This window comes from Triturus cristatus, chromosome 5_1 (assembly GCF_964204655.1).
Source record: "Triturus cristatus chromosome 5_1, aTriCri1.1, whole genome shotgun sequence".
In the NCBI taxonomy this organism is placed as follows: Eukaryota; Metazoa; Chordata; class Amphibia; order Caudata; family Salamandridae; genus Triturus; species Triturus cristatus.
Window position 1 is genome coordinate 296,667,238 of NC_140587.1, and position 20,817 is coordinate 296,688,054.

General features: G+C 44.5%; 1 protein-coding gene across 2 annotated transcripts in view; it reads left to right on the forward strand.

Moving 5' to 3' along the window:
- Nucleotides 1-13,470, forward strand: part of TMEM65 (transmembrane protein 65) — a 240,622-nt gene extending 227,152 nt beyond the window's left edge. For both annotated transcript variants that reach the window (XM_085604985.1, XM_085604984.1), the window contains 2 exons: nucleotides 5,828-5,933; nucleotides 10,099-13,470. In XM_085604985.1, the coding sequence (XP_085461111.1) occupies nucleotides 5,828-5,933; nucleotides 10,099-10,197 (205 nt within the window). In that variant the 3' untranslated portion in view covers nucleotides 10,198-13,470. The remainder of the gene's footprint in view (nucleotides 1-5,827; nucleotides 5,934-10,098) is intronic.
- The last annotated feature ends 7,347 nt before the right edge of the window (nucleotides 13,471-20,817 follow it).

Consider the following 20,817-nt stretch of genomic DNA (forward strand, 5'->3'; position numbering starts at 1 on the left):
TAAACTTGTGCACGTTAAGTCTTTCCTCACTGCTTAATCATCTCGGTGTATTTAAACCTACCGGCAACAGACCCTCGTAATTTGCATATGACTAAGACCTGGCTGGTTCGAAACGTGTCATGCTTACCTGCTGGAATAAACAAGCATTTGCAATGCAATAGGTCTCGCATTTGCGAACTTTCAGCTACTGGCATTGTAAATGACAAAGCTTTTATCTTTGTGTTGATTTTAAAAACAGATAAATAACAGCATTGTCATTTACAATGCCAATAGCTTAAAATTTCGCAAATGCGAGACCTATTGCATTGCAAATGCTTGTTATAACATTATTTACCGAAGTATAGGGAAGTCAATCCTGGTGAAAGAAAAGGACTGTCTGGGTTATTCTAAAAACGACGACGCAACGCAGACGAGCTACCTTAGGTAAATGAAGCCTACACAGGCGACATTTTTAACTTGAATTGTAAGGGCCAGATCAAAAGGTACTGGGCACGGACTGCTTGTGTTTTCACCCTTTTCATCTGGATGCTGCAGTGAGAAGCTGAGGCAGCACCAAACTGACTACGTTAAAGACACTCGAAACAGAGAATGTTGCAAGGGGCGAGGTGTGGTTGAAACTGCCGAGCACAACACCTGGCCACCTGGGTTCTAATCCCACCTTTAGCGCCTCACCTAAAACCTTGTGTTTGTGGGAACATCATGTGCCCCTGAGCCAGAAATGCTAATGCGAAATATTGTAAATAAAATTTAAAAAAATACTTTCTAAGCGTGCAACCTAGGGTTGTCCCATTCACATGTCTCCAGCCCCTCTTTGGCACATCCTGGATGATTCTAGATTCTGGCCCACATCCTACCAGATTATTTAAAAACTGTTCCAAATGCAGAACCTCGTATTTGAGATGATTCTGCTACATTAAAAACAGTGGGCCTAATTCACAAAGGGAATCACAAATCTTCACTCGAAGGAGCAGTATTACTAACGGATTCAGAGTTACTATGTTCACCAAATCACAAAAGTCACTCTAGTACACCTAGAAGAAACCTGTACTACTGAAAGCCAGTCATGCAAATTCCTTTTTGCTGCACTGTACAACTTTGCACTGTGGAAACGGACCAATATGGAAATGCACATTTTTCTTATTCCTTGGGGCTAACACTGACTTTACCCCATGAAGGAACCACCGTACTTACAGCCCACAAAGTCTGAGAGGTTTACGTCCCACCTCCCCACCCTGGAAGGGTTGTGGATCAAGCTCATTGCTGGAGTAACCCTTGAACCGTCTGTAGGATGGAAGGTGGGGCTCAGAGGCATCTGTGTAAATGGTCACCAACTTTGAGACAAGCCATGCTCTGAACCTCCTTCTACTCCACACCCTTTGCAAAGCATTTACTATTGCTTAATTGTGCAGAGTTGTGGCATACATTTACACCGTAGTAACACCATTAACGACTACGCAGTACCCTTGTGTGGGCTGCGGTCATGCTTACATGAAGCCATTTTTGAAAAAAATACATAGCGTAGGTTTAAGTCCGTAAATGGCTTTTTTTAAATCAGGCCAATTATATGTAAAATGTTCTGCTGCTTTACTTTAAAATTATTTCGGCCCATGCAACCAAATAAATTGGCACGTGCCCATTTAAACATAATGTTCTATTCAAGCCTTTAAACAACAGTGCCTACATACAGATCGTGCTATCAGTAAAAATGCCCCACCCTACCATAAACTGAATGATATCGGACAAAAATAAAAATAAAAAAAACACCACCCACCCCGAAGGTTTCCTCTCGGTTCACGTCGGGTTCCAGGAGACTGTGTCCGAGACAGACGAAAGGGATATTTGAACAAAAAGCCAGCAGCTTATTACAGGGGGTGATGGCGTCTTACTGGATGCAGGTTATTCAGAAATTGTCAGTGCTTTAGGGTCAGCCGGGGTCACTGGCGGGGAGTGGGGGGTAGGTATCGAGGAGCAGTACTAGGCCTGCGATTAGAAACACAACCAATCTATGTTAGAGCTTCTGACATATACAACAAGCTGTTGCCGTAAAAGCGCGGGACAGGAGATGTGCGTGCACGTGCACAACTCCTGTACAAGCTGCTGCCATGAGGGTGAAAGCGTGCCATGACGCGTTCTGCTCAGACGCCTCAAGTGCGGACAGGAGATATGCGTACGCGTGCGCAACTCCTGTCCTCTGCACGAGTGCACATCCCGTCACCCTTCCAACAAAAAAATGCCAACAATAGATCTCGCCAAGGCGAGCAGCGAATGCGCTGCGTCGCTAGACGAGACCTAAAAACCTATTTTAACTCACCCACCACTGGAGGGTTTGTTTCTCACAGCGTGACATTTAGGTGAAGTTTCATTTGGAATGTGTATGTATGTATGTAAGGGGATGTGTGTGTGTGTGTGTGTGTATATGTGTGTGTGTGTGTATATGTGTGTGTGTGTGTGTGTGTGTGTATGTATATATATATATATATATATATATATATATATATATATATATATATATATTTTGTGCGTATATGGGAGTGCCTTAGTATATTTAAAGGAGGGAGAAGGTGCCGTCCGTTTGCGAACCGCATCTGAAGAAGGCGCTTATTGCCGAAATGCATTATGCTCCTTCTCAATCGGTGAATAAAGGGTTTCCCATACTGCACCCCGCTGTGTCCTTGGATTACTTGTGAGAAAGTGGTCGTCTGGAGAGGTGTATGTGTGTGTGTATGTGTATATATATAATATACGGTTGCCAGTAGGTAGTTATTGTAGGACGAACGTTTCTATAGGAATTGCATTCTTTGTTTTGCCAATAACTTTGGCGCTGCGTGATGAATCTCCAAGAAATTTTCACAAAACTTCCCTTTTTGGTTCAGCTGCTATACTGAAAGTTCTAGGTTGATCCGCCAATCGGGAGCTGTGAAAGGGGGTGTGGGGGTGTCCAAAACGCATTTTCTCCATGTTAAGTCTATGGGGATTTTTCATGTTTTGAACACAACTACAGCCCGAACTGCTGAATGGAATTACACCAAATTTGGCCGAAAGCTAGAGGATGGTCAAGAAAGTGTGCTTTTTGTGATCTAGTGTAAATCCATTCAGTAATTTAGATATAGCTATCTTTAAATAATATAGATATCTGGGGACTTGAGTCCTTGCAGTGGACTCGTGAATCCTAAAAAATTTGGTTGGCTGTCAACACTTTAACCAGGAAGTGTTGGAAGCCACCTTGACACTCGCTTGAAGCAGAGCTCCAGAAAAAAAGTTAAAGAAAAAGTAGGGGGGCAGTGTAGGGATACCATGACCCCAGATATGGTGGGACGGTCCCATGGGGACTCCGCCAGGGTAAAAAGCATTTTAAAAATGTTTTTGACACAGACTCCGGTGGATCAGCGAATCTGTGGCAAAAGAAAAAAGGAAGCACGTGCTCCCGCACTTGCTTTGGAATAACCCCCAAGTCGGCCAGATCCCAGGGTCACATGTCAAATATAGGAGGGGGCACACTGAGCCACCCCTCCTAGGGCTTATCAAAACCCGGGGACCACTTCTTCCCGGGGACACTTTTAATTATGCATGCAGGCGGGCCCGCCCACAGCCTCATGGACCGCCACCTCTTAGGGCTATTTTCATATAGTGTGGGGGACCCAGGGACAGCCACCTCCCTGAGGCTAATTTAATATTGTGTGGGGGTGCCTCGCCAGACCCCCACTGCCCCGGGGACTGCCACCTCCCCGGAGTTATTTACAATAATATCAGGAGGGGAACCTCTTGGACCCCTCCTGCCCAGGGGACCACCACCTCCCACGCGCTTTAAATGTTTGGGTGTGGCCCCCCCACCTGGGCCGATTCCTGGCCGGGAGACTGCCACCTCTCCAGAGAAGGCCCTTAGTCGAGGAAGGTGTGGGAAGACGCACAGCCCCCCCCCCCCCCAGAGCCCTAGATAACTCTGGGGACCACAACCCCCCGAGCCAGCTCCAGCAATGTCTCCGGCTGCCCACCCCTGGGACATTGCAGTTAGCTATGGCTTGCTCCCGCCAAGCCACAGCAAACTCTCAGGTTTCAGCAAGCGAGAGCAAAAATTCTCTTGCTTGCTAAAAGTAGAGCATGTCTGTTTCCCTGCCCGCTGTGAAGCGAGCAGGGAAACAGACACATTGGTTTGCGATCCAGGGAGCTACATGTCAGCAGCTTTCTGGATCCCAAAGCAATGCCGGCTCCCGGAGGAGACGGAGAGCCAGCAGGTACTGCTGGGCTCTGAGGCCCCCCTCCCTTGTTTTTCCAAAAATAAAAAAAGAGGGGCGGGCCCTGGGGGATGGGGGGCCCCTGTTCTGAAAATCATCCTCCCTTTCAGTTATTAAAAAAAAGAAAAAGGCCGCGGAATGGGGTCTCTGTGTCCGAATTCGGCCTGTGAGGGGAACCGTGTGGTTCCCCCTCCCTATTTTTGTGAAAAAATAAAAAGGGGGAAGGCCCCGGGGGATGGGTTCCCCTGTCCCCAAAATGGTCCTTCCTAAAAAAAAAAAAAAAAAAAAAAAATAAGCAGGCAGCTTGCCGGTGGCCTCGCCCCCTTTCTCCGCCACTCTGCAAACGCACATCCTGGCGCGCTGCTTTTTGGGAATAAAGTCCCCTTGGCTGCTGAAGGTCCTTAGGGGCCAACAAGACCTCCTGTTGCCTCCAAAAATTCCCTCATAGTAGAATTGCTGAGAGGTCATCAGAGGCCCTGCTCCCTTTCTCCACCTCTCCGCATTCGCGCCTCCTAACACACTCATGGTTAAGGGACGAAGTCCCCTTGCCTTCCAAGGGTCATTGGGGGTGAACAACCCCTCCTATTACCTTCAGTAAGTCCAACACCGGGATTCCAGAGAGCTGGTCGGAAGCCCCGCCCCTTACTCCACAACTCTACAAACGCAACTACTAGTTTAATAAAACATACAAGGTTGCAGGATGTTAAAGTTTGAAAATAGAATTTGAAAAACCTTAGAAATTCACTTAAAAAACCATAGGTTACAGAGACGTTATAGTTTGGAAATAGAATTTGAGAAGCCTTCGAAATTCACAGAAAAAAACAAAGGTTATAGGGACGGTCTAGTTAGGCTGACATTTCACTCCTACAAACCTGAGAAATTCTGCAGTAATAGTTAGCTGAGCTAACTATAACTTATGCCACCCCAATGTGCGACTAATGACCTCACATATTACATCACTCATGATGTGCTCAGTGACATCATCCAGTGATTGTGAGTGTTTTCTAAAAGCTAAACATATATACTAAGGTAAGTGGCTGTGGGAGTTCCTGTATGGGTGAGTGAATGGTTGTGTAAGTGGTGTATAGAAGAGTGAGTGGTATGTGAGAGACTGTATACATGAGTGAGTGAGTGGGTGGGTGTTTTTGTGTGCCTGAACGAGTGGGTATGTCGGTCTTTTTCCAGTGAATTTCGAAGATTTTTTAAATTATTTTTCCTAACTATAACGTCTCTGTAACTTTTTTTTTCCGGTGAATTTCTAAGGTTTTTCCAATTCTAGTTCCTATCTATAAGGCCCCTTTTACCTTTGGATTTTTTTAAGTGAAATAGAATAAAAATAGATATAATAGAAATAGATATAATATTTTGTCTATCATGGTGTGCGTATCGAGTATCTGTAGCCCTTTATAAGTAGGTGAAGTGAGCATTCATGCATAATTTAAAATAGTTAAGATTATGTTTATTTTTTATGTTTACATTAACTTGCTTTGTATAGAACTCCTTTACTTGTTGCAGCTTATTTACATTTGTATCCAACTCCCATAGTGTACGGTTTGTTTACGTATTAAACCTAATAACATACTTATTTTTCCTAGACTTGCAGGTTACGTTGAAGCATTATCTTCAAGACTAGGTCTCCCAATACCTGATCTAACACCTAAACAAGCTGATATGTGGCAAACACGTCTTAGTGCACACATTGTGAGTATATTTCTTTATTTCACTTCATGTGCAAAATGTAATTATGCCACTTTTAAAGAGCAAGTTCTTTTCCATTGCTCAACTCAGATTTTCCCTAAAGAATTTTAAATGAATAGAATGGCCTCAAAAGCTATTTTTACATATTTTTTTACTAATATAACATTATATTATATTTTGCATTTTCTAAGTTATCTGTCCGACCTTTCTGTTTAAGTTCAGTGACCGAATGTGAATTTAGAGTATCATAGAAGCACATAGTAACACAACTTAAACCAGTCCAACATTTAAAGAATTTCTTCTTGTTGGCACAATTCATAAAAATTGTTTAGTATCATCGGGTAATATAGGGAATAAATACTAATATTAGACCCGGCAAGCCGACGAGCACCAGCAACAACCACCTCAAGTGCATCCTTCTCAACACCCGCTCCGTCCACAGACACGCCGTCGAACTCTGGAACCTGCTCGACACAGCATCACCAGATGTCGCCTTCCTCACGGAAACCTGGATGAACGCCTCCTCAGCGCCCGACATCGCCATAGCCATCCCGGACGGATACGAGATCACCCGGAAGGACCGCGTAAACCAGACCGGAGGAGGCATCGCCATCGTCCACAAGAACACCATCCGCATCACGACAAACCCCGACGACACATTCACAGCCGCCGAGCACCTCCACTTCCAGATGCACACCGACCCAAAGACCACCCTCAGAGGCACCCTCATCTACAGACCCCCGGGACCACGCACACAATTCAGCGGAGACATCGCAAACTTCATCAGCCCGCACACCCTCGCCTCCTCAGACTACATCCTCCTAGGGGACCTCAACTTCCACCTGGAGAACAACAATGACAGCAACACCACCACCCTGCTGGACAACCTCGCCAACCTCGGACTCAAGCAACTGGTCAACACCCCCACCCACTACGCCGGCCACACGCTTGACCCAGTCTTCTCCTCCAGCAAGTACATCTCCTTCAGCCACTCCACCGGACTCCATTGGACTGACCACAGCTGCGTCCACTTCAGCTTCAGGAGAACCACGACCCACCACCACCCGCAACAGACTCCCCGCAGGAGCTGGAGCAAGATCACTGCCGACCAGCTCACCACCTCCCTCAGACGGAACCCTCCCGCCAGCGCAACGGACCCCAACGCAGCAGCCCGCATCTTCACACAGTGGCTCACCGACTGCGCAGATGACCTCGCACCACTGAAGACCCCTCCCAGCAGACCCGGCAGCAAGAAAGCCTCTTGGTTCACCGACAAACTAAAAAACTCCAAGAAGAACTGCCGCACCCTCGAGAAAGCCAGGCGCCACGACCAGACCACAGAAAACATGACTGCCCTCAAGAACGCCACCCGCATACACCACCAGCTGATCCGCACCACCAAAAGGTCAACATTCAAAGAACGACTGGAAAACAACACCCACAACAGCAAGGAACTCTAAAGCATCGTCAAAGAGTTCTCCAAGCCCAGCGCCGGAAACAACGGCATCACCCCCTCGCAAGACCTCTGCGACTCACTCACCTCATTCTTCCACCGCAAGATCGCCGACATACACAACTGCTTCGGCGCACCAACCACGCACCCAACCACCGAACCAACGCCCCCCACCACCACTATCTGCAGCTGGACCCCAGTCAGCACCGAAGACACCACCCGCACGATGAACACCATCCACTCCGGATCACCAACCGACCCCTGCCCCCACCACGTCTTCAACAAGGCCGACTCCATCATCGCACCCCAACTCCGGGACATCATCAACGTCTCCTTCACCACCGCCACCTTCCCGGAGAGCTGGAAGCATGCAGAGCTCAGCACCCTACTGAAGAAACCAACAGCGGACCCCACCGACCTCAAGAACTTCCGCCCCATCTCGCTCCTCCCTTTTCCTGCCAAAGTCATTGAGAAGACAGTCAACAGACAGCTCGCCGCCTTCCTCGAGACGAACGGTTCCCTCGACCCCTCGCAGTCCGGTTTCCGAGCCAACCACAGCACCGATACCGCCCTGATCGCAGCCACCGATGACATCAGATCCCTGCTCGACAACGGGGAAACAGCGGCCCTCATCCTCCTGGACCTCTCTGCGGCGTTCGACACTGTCTGCCACCGCACCCTAGTACAGCGCCTCAGCAACATCGGAATCCAAGAGAAGGCACTGGAGTGGATCATCTCGTTCCCGCCGGCAGAACCCAGAGAGTCCGCCTCCCCCCGTTCAGATCCGAGGCCACCGAAGTCATCTGCGGCGTACCACAAGGATCATCACTCAGCCCGACCCTCTTCAACGTCTACATGAGCCCTCTCGCAGCCATCGCACGCCAACACAACCTCAACATCATCTCCTACGCCGACGATACCCAGCTGATCCTCTCCCTCACCAACGACCCCGCCACCGCCAGAGCCAGCCTACACGAAGGGATGAAAGACGTCACTGAGTGGATGAAGAACAGCCGCCTGAAACTGAACTCAGACAAGACGGAAGTCCTCATCCTGGGATCAGCCCCTTCCGCCTGGGACGTCTCCTGGTGGCCCCCTGCCCTGGGCACCACTCCCAAGCCAACGGACCACGCACGCAACCTGGACTTCATCCTGGACTCCTCCCTCTCGATGACCAGACAAGTAAACGCCGTCTCATCATCGTGCTTCAACACCCTGCACATGCTCCGTAAGATCTTCTGATGGATCCCCACCGAAACCAGGAAGACGGTCACCCAGGCACTCGTCACCAGCCGACTGGATTACAGAAACACCCTCTACGCCGGAACCACAGCCAAAATACAGAAAAGACTCCAGCGCATACAGAACGCCTCCGCACGACTCGTCCTGGACATCCCCCGACACAACCAATCTCCGGCCACCTGAGAGACCTGCACTGGCTCCCCGTCAGCAAGAGGATCACGTTCAGACTCCTCACCCACGCACACAAGGCTCTCCACGACCTGGGCCCCAAGTACCTCAACAACCACCTGACTTTCTACACGCCCACCCGCCAGCTACGATCGACCAGCCTCGCCGCCGTACCACGCATTCGCAGAGCCACCGCCGGAGGAAGATCCTTCTCCTACCTGGCGGCCAAGACATGGAACTCCCTCCCCATCCGCCTTCAGCTGACCCAGGACCATCTCTCCTTCAGGAAGCAACTCAAGACCTGGCTATTCGAGCAGTAGCAGACCCCTCCCCCCAGCGCCTTGAGACCCTACCGGGTGAGTAGTGCGCTATACAAATTCTGGGATTCGATTGGATTGGTGTTGAAAACAAGGTCATGGAGGACCTGACTTACAAAGGTGCTTACTCATCAATACTCAACCTAGGTGTATACATCAATACATTTGCAAGTCCCAAATTCCAGTTCTGATAAACAGAATTATAATTGGGAACTACAGAAATTTTGTAAGTGTTGGTGAAATTTAGACAGAAATGTAGAGGTAGGGAGAGGTTTATGGGCATTTCAAAAAGTTCCTGTATGCAAAGGTAGGTGCACGCCCTCAAACCTGAAATAACCGCACCTGGTATATTACCCCTTCCAAGAACGGGAAGTATGTTTCCAGGATTTGGATACACAGAGAACACATCCAAATTTAAATTTCTTGGAGGTGCATAAGAAGTTAACAAGTATTAGTACTGTGGAGAAAGAGAGGTCAGATTTAAATATGCAGAACTTTCCACTGAGTGGAAATTGTTCATGTGTAATTTTAAGCTTGCAATTGTGTCCTCTGAGTTAAACTATAAGTATTGTCTTTTACCAGTAGTACCCCAGAATTCTGTTTCCGAATTACATACCAGTCAAAAGGACAAGATAGATAATGAGCACCTTAAAAAAATGTGTTACTGTGTGCAATGGACAATTGTTGAAAAGTAAGTAGCATAGATATCTGGCTTGTTCACACAAGTGCCATTGTTCGTTCAGTGGAATGAGCTTTAATACCTTGTAATGTTTATTAACCCCTTCCATGCTCATGACGGAACGATTCCGTCATGAGCATCGGTTGAGCTGTGCTCATGACGGAACCGTTCCGTCATGGCCCCGCCCGCGCTCGAACCCTTCAGCACCGCGGGGGAATCCGCGCAGCGCTGAAGGAGTTAAATCAAATGGTATTTTGAACTGTCTTTGTATATTTGCTAATGGCTTTCTTCTTTTGTCCCCTTGTGCAGGGTAAGGCAATAGGAGTGACCATAGGATGCCTTTTAGGAATGTTTCCTCTGTTCTTCTTGAAAGGGGATGAAGAAGGAAAAGTGGAAAAGAAAAAATAACTGTATCTATAATTGTCTATATATTTATATATAGTGTAAATTAATGTACCTAAAATATTCAGTATGCTGTCACACTTAGGACTGGATAATAACATTCTATTGACATGAAAACAGCCTGCGTTCAGCATGTAGAAAATATGCAGTTTTGTAAAAGAAAAAAAACACTAACTTACTACATCACTGCAAATCCTTTGTATAAATTCCATGTATGCATTTGTTCAATGCAGATGTTTTAGTGTTTTCTTGAAGGGTTCAAGCCAGGCGTTTTCTTGTGAATGGCACATGGTTTCTTAATTACGATTTATGTGCCTCAAATGCTGTCCACTTTCCACCTGTTTCACCTGTGGAAAAACATGAGTGCATACAGTAGGAAATCTAGAATTCACACATTCTTTCCATTCAATACATACTGCAATTATCTTAAATTTTTTATGAACATCCAATATCCCCGAATGGAAAATTGGCCAAGCATTGCATGGTTAAGGTACTCTAAATTATAATCATTCTGTTCCTTCTCCATTTCTCGTTTTTAATGTGTTTTCTGGTAGTGCAGAAGTTAATTATAAATTATACAATTGTGCTTGGATACCTTGGACCCTACTGCGCACTGCTTACTTGCTTTGTCCATTGTCCCAGCCCTCCTTGCGTCTTAGCCATCTCCTTTCCTTATGAGGGACCACTCATAAACAGCAGCTGCCAGCACTAGCAACTACTTACCAAATGCCACACCTTTTTTTAAAATTATTTCTGCTCTGAAATCTGACAACTGGTAGCATAATAGCATTTCTGTCAATCAGTGGGAGTGGGTGATGACCAGGAAATATGAATGTTCTCTAAGGTAACATGCAACATCCGTGGATGGACTAGAGCAATACTTTAGGCTGATATGGACCTCTGTTCTAACAGGTGATACCTTACACTTTGGAATGACTATGGGGTTGATAGTTGGTCTCCGGCCAAAACACAGCAAGTCCTCAAGAACTGTTATTCTCACTGCTACCTACAGTTCGTAGACCTGTTCTCAAGTCTTCAGAAATGTCAAAATGAAGGGCACACCTAAGCTGAAATAATGGCACATTTAGGCAAGTAGAACTTAGCTTATACAAATCCATCACCTTTATTAAAATGCAGGCCCTTGGGTGACATTTCTTGAAATCCTCTGTATTTATACAAGTTATCCCATTCATAAGCTGAAAAGCTAAAGCAAAATCTGTCAACTTTGCTTCCATTTCTTTCGATAGCTTGAGATCATTATAGGTAGAATAAAATCTTAAAAAATAAGCACAACTAGACCTTGTTTGCTTTAAGTTAGATATCGAATGGTCATTTCTCTTACCATGATTCTGTTTTTTGTTTTGTTTACTTTCGTTATGTTGGTCGGATATATTTATTTTTCTCTGTTAAAATGCTTTATTTGTTGCTCTTCAAAGTGATCTAGCGGCATGCACTTGTTTTCGCCATTGTACCATAAAAATGAATGATATGGTTCAAAGAAAGACTAATTCCCGTTTATTGCTGACCCAAATAACAAGCACATTTAGTCATGAATTGTTTATCTTGTAGAATATACAGTAATTAATATTTAATATATTTACAACAATTAAACCTACTGGAATAATTGTTTACCAATAATGTGCTATAGTTGTATAACCTAATGTAAATGACTCTGTTTTGCGAAAAAAAAATGTTGGAATGGATAATTTATGGAAATACAATGTGCAAGGGCTCTGCCAATCTATGCTAGTCTTGGAGTGGGAAGGTGTGAACTGCACAATGGCAAACTTCTCTACACAGGGCTTAGCATGCATTGTTGTTTACTGAATCTAAGAAGTATGGATGTGGTGATGCTTTATAACTAGTATATTTTAGATGTTTTATTTTTTTGTTTATTACACTTTTGGCTCCTAATTGAAATGTGGCTTAAAATCATCAGATTCTAGTAAGGTCAGCTTGACTACATTGCCTATATATTCTGGAACTCAAACAGTATTTGAGATGTCAGAAAAGTAATAATCAAACTACTAATAGAGACAGCACCAATCTCATATGCCAAAACGAGTGGTGGTCTTTCAAATAATATTTCTGTCAACCAGTTCTTTTTTTTGTTTTGTTTGAGAACCCAGTAAAAATGAAGCCAATGATGTCATTTAGGATATTTTTAGTATGAGCAAATAAAGCTTTCTGTTAAACATGATGTTGTATGTAAGAAGCAGGGCTTAAATTAGACCAGCCTAGAGAAAAGTACTGTTATTAGCAGCAACTAAATGATGTTTCCAGTTTGTTTTTTTAATTATATTTCTTATTTGTGAACATATATTTTTCTAAATGCAAACAAAGGCTCGTGGTACCAGAATGTGCACATCAAAAACATGATCTTCCTGCAATATTGCTTGACTACTTGTATGGTCTGTTTACTTCAGCTTTGTGTTCCACATTGTTCAACAGATTGTTATATGTACCAGTATTATTATTGGTCTTTTATTGCAACTTTAATTTTTACTTATTAGCCCTAAAATGTTAAACTAAACTTTTAAATATCACGTATTGCCCTTCTTTCTTGCACAGCTTAATGGAATGAAAAGTGTTTTTTTTTTTTTATGTACCTCAAATTTGATAAGCTGTACATCTCTACACTTCACATACCTACTCAAAGTAATCACTTCACATTCTATAGAATATTGAAGTTTGATGTTTTAGCTCTCTTGCTCAAACTAATATATCGTACCATTTTCAACTTCTGTCCAACTACTTTATTTATACTGCCCTGGTGCATGTGTTGATGAACAATTGAGACTAAATCTTTCCGTTTGTATTTCTTGTGAGAATACTGACAGAGCATAGAAACAAAACTACAGACAGATGTCAGTTGTGATAGAAGTATTATTTCTTACCTGACATTTAGCATCCATTAGTAATGCATGAAAATTACAGGATTTTTGTTCATGTGTGTCTCAAGAATATTGTAACTGACCTAATTGTGTATTTGAAAGCAGCTTTAGGATACGTTTTATGCAAATTTATTCTGATTCTGTTTGTTCTTCCATTGGCTAATTATTTGAAATCAACTTTGTATCAGAAAATAGGTTGCTATATTACAGATTTGGTGAACATTAAACTGTTTATATTCTGATAGTGTATACTTAATTTGATCCTCATGACTGTGTTGATGTTTTTTTACAGTTCTATTGATTGATTCCTTCATTTTGTTACATATTTAGTTTTTGTTTTCTGAAATAAATTGTTTTCCTGCAGCAAGGAAATCATTGCATACTATTCAGAATCAGTATTTTCTGAGGCCAGTAAAAACAATATTTGGATATCCACGCAGATCTGAGTAGGTGAAGTTTTGTCTTCACATTCTGGCTAATAGTTATGGCTGTAAACTTTGTGGTAAATCTTTGAAACATATCTTGAGCAAGGAATATACACTAAAATTGCAGGCATATGCCAATACACCAATGACCTAATCCAGCAATACATTTGTCATAGATATAATACAAAAAAAGTCAAAATCTGAGTTGGTTTGTATTTAAAGTAAAAGTAACAAAATATTTATTTAATATACAATTTAAGAAAAATTATAAAATGTTGTTTAAAGACTCTCTCCACTCAGTGATTCAAAAACTTTTTTATGGTGAAAATAGCAGATATTCATTTCGATAACATTAAACAATGAATCATGGTATTGATACAATGTAATGTTGCTAACAGCCCAACATAATGTTAACAGGCATAGTATTCCCTATTAACATTGATGTTTATTCATAAATAAGTAATAACTATACAACATATTATGGAGGGCTTAAAGATGTTACTGCTACACGCCTTTCGGCAAAATACCTTCATCAGGAACTGTCACAAGGATATCTGTGTGATCAGCAAATAAAGGATTAGTCTTAATCTGTAATATTCCTGCAAAGGGATAATTGTTGTAGTTTAAAAGGTATAAAACTTTATTTAAGGACCGTATGGGTACTTGCAACCAAATTAACCACCATTAGAAAAGTTGCAAACTATAGAAGATTATTTGCGACTAAAAAAAGGAAAAGAGAAAGAAAGAAAGTCGAAAATATTGATGCCAAGTGCTGAATTAGTGAATATTAACCACTGAAGATGAAAGGTTAGTATAGATCACTCAAGTGAGCCTTTATGCTGAGAATATACTCCACCCTTAACATTGTGTGCCATATGTGGTGAGTATAAAGCACCCTGAGATGTTAAGGGGATACCTTTGTGTAAACACTGCTGTTATCAATGGAGACTCAATTCCACATAAGAGCCACACACTGAGTCAAGCCCGAAGATGGGTACTGTAATGCCCATCAGCAAAGAATATAATAGCCAGCGCCTACAGGCACACTGAAGTGCAAGGGTATAGCTGTATCATAAAGTCTGGGCAACATAAAACAAAATATTATGTGTACTACCACTTATTGGACTTCTTACAGAAGTGAAGAGCCTGGATTGCTCATTTTAATGAAGGTCGACTTAAATAAGAAGTGCGGCAGATGAAAACTGTCCCTAGAGCAAATTTAAGATAGCAGTGAGGCCACTGGTAAAAATTGTGTAGACTGCGTACGATGCTGCCTTCGTTGCTATACTTACTAAGTCTGTAAGTAGGGATGGACACTTCCTAAAATGAATAGGGTCTCGGCAATTGAAAGTTCTTTAATTAGATGAAACGCCAGGGTCGGGTGCACCCATAAGCTTCGGCGGCCTGCACCCATGAGCTTCGGCGGTCTGCAAATGTGACGAAATTCGAATTGTAAAAGCTACCCGTGAAGGGAGTATAAAACTCCGATGTTAATACTGCGTAACTTACCAATTTTGTAACTGAAGCGGGGACAGTCACGGCAGAGGCGTGGCAGAACTCACACGGAGCCAGGCATGTGTCGGAGGAAGAAATATAATTTCACGAAGCATGGCCCGGAAGTGGAAGCAGGAGGCAATGTCTCTACTGCCTCGCTAGAAAAATGACCGCCATTTTGTAACTGGTCAAATATGCAATTGAAAAAACAGAATGGGTGGAATCTTTTTATAATAAAAAATAATAAGCGGAATGTCTAAGTAGGATGTGCCACTAGAATGAGGGCTACTTCCAAATCAGTCTATAATGATATCCGTTAAACTAAAATCGACTTATGAGAACTGTATGGGCCAAATAGACTATTTACTGACTTCGGTAACAGGCATTCAATAGAATCATGTGTAATAAAAGGCGGACGAGACTCCTGTTGTACAGGATAGGATGATAAAATTGGAAAAATGCAAAATGTCCGATGTGAGTCAATAAGTATCAACGATCTGAGCAATGTTCCGAAAAGATAGAATGGAAAAGATGCGTAAGGTCGACCTAGATCAATAAAAATCCTGAAGCTAAGCGATCTTACAGAAGAATAGAGTTAAAAAGGTACAATGGAAGATGACGGGCCTACGTTGAATAGCAAGACCCAGAATTATTTTTACAGGTACAGCCAAAAGAAAGAGGGGCTGAAGATTAACCCTAAGGAGTAGAAAGGGCTAATATGTGAACCCAAATAGTATGGAACTAGCTGGAAAAACCTGACGGAGGCCGGAAACTGTTCTGTGACTTAAATGATGAAACGTCCCCAGCATGGGGGTGAAAGAACACTGGTAAGTTACAGTCTTGTCACTTACAGAAAATTGATGGTCATTAAAAAAATGCAACCCACAAATGTGGCTCATCTAATTAAACCGAATTGCTTGATCCCATGGATTCTAATTGTTGAGACCATGTGTATGCGTATTTAGAGAGAAGATCCAAAATACTTCTCTTTTTTTTACTAATGGCTTCCGGATCTATACCTGGACGTGCTTGTATTTTTTTCAGGTTGATACAATTGATGTCTTCAGGTGTGTGGTTTAAGTCTATGTAATGTTGGACTAAAGGAGGTGAAAATGTTTTCATATGTTTTCATCCGCGTGGCTGATCAGTGTTCATTAAGTCTAGTGACAAGGGAATGTAATGTTTCTCCCACATATCCTAACATACAGGGACAAATAATAAGATATATAATATCAGTTTTGCAGTTGGTAAAAATCTTGAGATTGATTTTAGTGCCAATAAAACACACATGTTGTCTGTTTCAAACACCAAATCACAAGCTTTACATGTTGTGCACTTAAAATTTCCGACTACAGGATTACTGCCATCTATGGTCTTTTGGATACATTCTTTGCTTGATGGCAGTCTAGATCTTACCACATGATCTTTCAGATTTGTATTCTGTCGATGCGCAAACATTGGTATTGGTATAAGTTGTGTCTTTTCTTTTTCTGCGTTGAGAATATGCCAATTTGAACATACAATTTGGCGTATCTTTTCAATAAAGGTTGAATGTCGAGTTACAAATACTAGATTAGGTTTCTCTTTGGGTCTATCATTTGTGAGTAGATGTTGACGGTACCTTGGAGTGGCATAAAGCTTGGGGTAGCCAAAACCATTTCTATGCCTGCCAAGTACCTGGGTGGATGTCCTGATCACATTTTCTAAATTATTATAGGGCTTGTCACTTGATAATCAAGAGCAATTGACTTTGGAGAAGGTAAATATGAGGAGAGAATGTATGTGTATATGAGAAAAAAGGACACCTTGGTTGGAGCGCCGACTTTGCTGCCCAGGAGGGGTCACTCAGCTTGTGTATCCTTTCTGTGGTGTGACTCGAGACCAGAATATTAGGGACGGGACGCCCGTCTGAATCACTTCACAGTCGAATAAGTACTGAAAGGGAAATAGGATTTCACTAAGGATTGCAGTGTCCTATGACAACAAGTGACGCCACAGCCTCAGAAACCATAGGCGGTTTGGAATTATCACCGCTTACTAAATATGTTTACCAAGCCGGAAATAGCCTTGAAAAAGTCGGGGGACTACATTCCCTTGTAGCGACAAAACACGTGTTGGCTGTTACGAACCACTGAGAAGACTGGCAACTAATAAAAGAACGACCAAGAAGAGAAAAAGACTAATTTCTTTAGTACACTTGATTGAATCTTGTTGTGAAAACACGTTATACCTTTAAATTTGTATAATTAGTACGTGTGCTAAGGATTGTTTTCCGGGGTTAGAATGTTGTAGTTCCTAGTGAGATACAGGGTGGGGAAACTACCAGGAAACATGTGGGTCCAAAGTGTGAAGATCATAACACTGAAGCCTAAGGGAGGAGCAGAGCAGGGAAAAAAAGAGATAAAAGAGAACAAAAATTAAACGCTTGGAGATATATATCCTTCTGTCTGTCATACATTATAAGGATATTGCTAGTCACCAAGGAGATCAATAACCATATAGAAGAACAAGGCTGCTTTCCTTTGTAAGGTCATGGAACTCTGAGGTAACTTGCAATATCCTTAAAATGTACTAAAGAGGGTATTTTGTTCTCTATAATACATGGTAACACCATCACCCACCCAGCTTAATCCTTGGTGTCCTACTGTTTAATGTGAAAGAGGTAGGTAGTGTTGTTGCATGGGTAAAATAAAATACATGCAGAATTTAGTGTAAAAATAAACGAGTCGGCCATGAGGAAGTGCTCCGAGTAGGCTCTGCGCCTTGTATGTTTGAGCTGCATGTCTCGCCTATCTGCCCCAAATGAGGTGGATCGATGGCGAGTAAGGCGTAGGTGTTAGTGGATACCCTGTCATTGGCAAATGCCATTGGCAAAACTTGCCTGGTGTTGCAACGAATTGGCTGGAAAAGGCAGTGGGGACGAAGAAAGCACGGCAAAATGGTGGCATGCGGTGTTGGCCGTTGAGCCCCTCTTGAGACCTGGACGGGGGCATTGTGAGGCGCATGGACTGGGCAAGCCACCGATATTGCTAACTCCCCCAGGTTCCGGATGGCTGGGGACTGAGGTGAGCCGTCTCGGTCTGCGGGCTACGTTGTGGCGGAACCCTGGGCGTGGGGCTCGCTTCACGGGGCGCCGGGGTGCTGTGGCCGGCCCTCTCCATCCGGATGCCTGCGGAGGTAGCTGCTGCGAACTAGAGCCCCATTGCTGCAGTCTCCCCTGAGCGATGTGGAAGCCCATGTGGAGTGAGTCAAGCAGACTGCCTGACTTTAGGATGGCACCCGAAGATGGAGCGGGCCACTCGGGCACCTATATTTCTGCTGTCGGGAGGAGGATCAGCCGGGTGCATGAGGCCCTCCCGGATGATACAGGAAATCGTCTGGCCAACCGGGTGCACTGGGTGGCAGCACTGAGAGGGAACGCGGCGGGGGGCTTCTGTCAGCGGTAGAGGCAGCTGGACCAGGGGGTGGCTCTATTCACGGACATCACCAATTGACCTGGGGTATTTCTGTGTGGCCTGCATCCCCCCCCTTTGGAATCTTCGTGCTACCTTGATGGAGGTTCCAGCTGGGAGTGGTCACATTGGTCGGGGCCAGTGCACATATGCCTCCCAAAAAGACACAAAATAACTGCGTCTCTAGCTACTTTGCTCCTGCGGAAGCCCAGGCAGATAAGGGGGGACGGCGCAAGTGGAGGACAACATGACGCTCACCAGAAGATCTAGAGACACTAAGAGAGTTTAAGAGAGGATCTCAGGGAAGACATCAAAGCCGATATGAGCTCCGCTTTTGAAGTATTCCTTTCGGAAGTTGGTTCCAAGCTTATTGCGCTGCAGACTGACGTGGCTTGTTAGGACCTGCACTCAGGACTTGAAATCAAAATATCAGGAACTTGAGGTGCGCCTGTACCCGCTGGAGGTGGGTTTAGTCAATATTTCTGACCAGCTCCAGGCTGCCCTCCTCAAGTGTAAAGGCCTTCAGACCGGCTACCGCAGAGATGAGATGAGATTAGAGTGAGGGACCTGGAGGAGGGCTGCGAAGGCCCAGACCTGGAGGCGTTCATGATGGGCCTTTTCTCCAGTGTTCTAGGAGAGGATGCCCCGGAGGTCAGGCTGGAGCGGGTGCATAGAGTGGACCAGAGATCTGAAGGACGGAGCAAGCGTCACAGAGATGCACTGGCCAAATTTAGATACTTCAAAACAAAAGAGCTCATTCTACACAAATCCAGGAACTCTGAATCAGTCTCCTTCCAGGGGTTCATATATTCGCTTTTCCAGGATGTAGATCAAGCCACGCTGGCTGGCCGGCAGCAGTTTCAACCCTTGACTACGGCTTTACGAGAGCGTCAAATCAAATACAGATGTACTTACCCCTTTGGGATAGCTTTCTCTTTCAACCATAAGCAATGTCACTTCACTGAGTTGGCGGGGGTGGCTGCCCTGCTGGGTCTGGAAACGGTGCAGTCTCAGAAGAACACGACTCTGACTGCGGTGGAATGGCCACTGGAGTAAAGAGAACTGAGGCCCTGGCAGATGACAAAGAAGGGCAGCAGGTCATCGTCCCGGCAGCAGAAGCTGGACCCCTGACACTGCTCTATTTTTGCTTCTATAGTTATGCCCTCGTCACGTGGAATTTTGGGGGCTCACGTCTCCTAGGGATGACGTTCAGCGGAGGGCCCTCTGCCCCAGAGTAGAGAAACGCTGTGCGATCGCCAATGAAGTCCCCTATCACACAAACTCTCCGGACTCTGGTATTCACAGGGGCCGGAAGGGGGACTGGCCAAGGTATATGGAGTGTCCAACGATAAGCAGTGCGAGGTGCCGGGAGCGGTCACGGATACGCCCCGGGTGTCACCCCTAGTGAAACTGTCTCGCATTTCTGGGGACTCTGTATTCTTTTATTGTATTGTTTTCAGGTTATTAGGTTATTCCCATGATTAATCTCATTTAATCTCTTATTGGGAGGGGTGTGGCGGGGGATGGTAGGGTGGCTGTCCCTAGATATTATCAGTGATCTCCCCACAAAATTTGCTGTTCCTTAAGTGCATGCCCTGGAATGTCAGAGGACTCAACTCCCCTAACAAAAGGCAAAGCCACTGGAAGTTTTTAGGAGACAAATGGGTGTAAGTAGTTGCCTTACAAGAAACCCACTTGAAGAAAGGGGACGAACTACGCCTGCGACATAGGTCTTACCCACAGATTATTTGCTCCTCTATTACCTCTAAACAAAATGGAGTGGTACTCCTGTTTCACTCCTGGGGGCCCTTTCAGCCATCGGACAGGGAGGGAAGACACCTTATGGCTAGGGGGCATCTTGTGGGCTGCCCATGCACCTTAGCCATGGTCTATGTGCCGAATGCAGGTCAGACGGACTTCCTTCGCACATTTCTTACAGCCCTTGAGAGTTTCAACCTGGGGGATATAGTTCTACAGGGGGATTTCAATCTTATCTGGGACCCTTCTCTAGACACCACTCACCCACATACAGCTCCTGCAGGGGTTTTCCCTAAGACACTTAAATGCACTCTTACGAGGATGGGGTTAGTAGATATTTGGAGAATTTTGAATCCCTCTATGCGTGACTTCTTCTTTTTCTCATATGTACACAGAGTATATTCGAGGATTGACCACATATTTCTTAGCCAATCACTCCGCTCCGCTACCCTGACGGCTAAACTTTACCCCATATGCCTGTTGGATCATGCGCCACTAAAAATAGGGTTGGATTGGCCGGCTCCCCATTCCACACTGAAAAGATGGTACTTCCCTAATATTCTATGAAGAGACCGACTACGAGATGAATTACAACAGTCAATC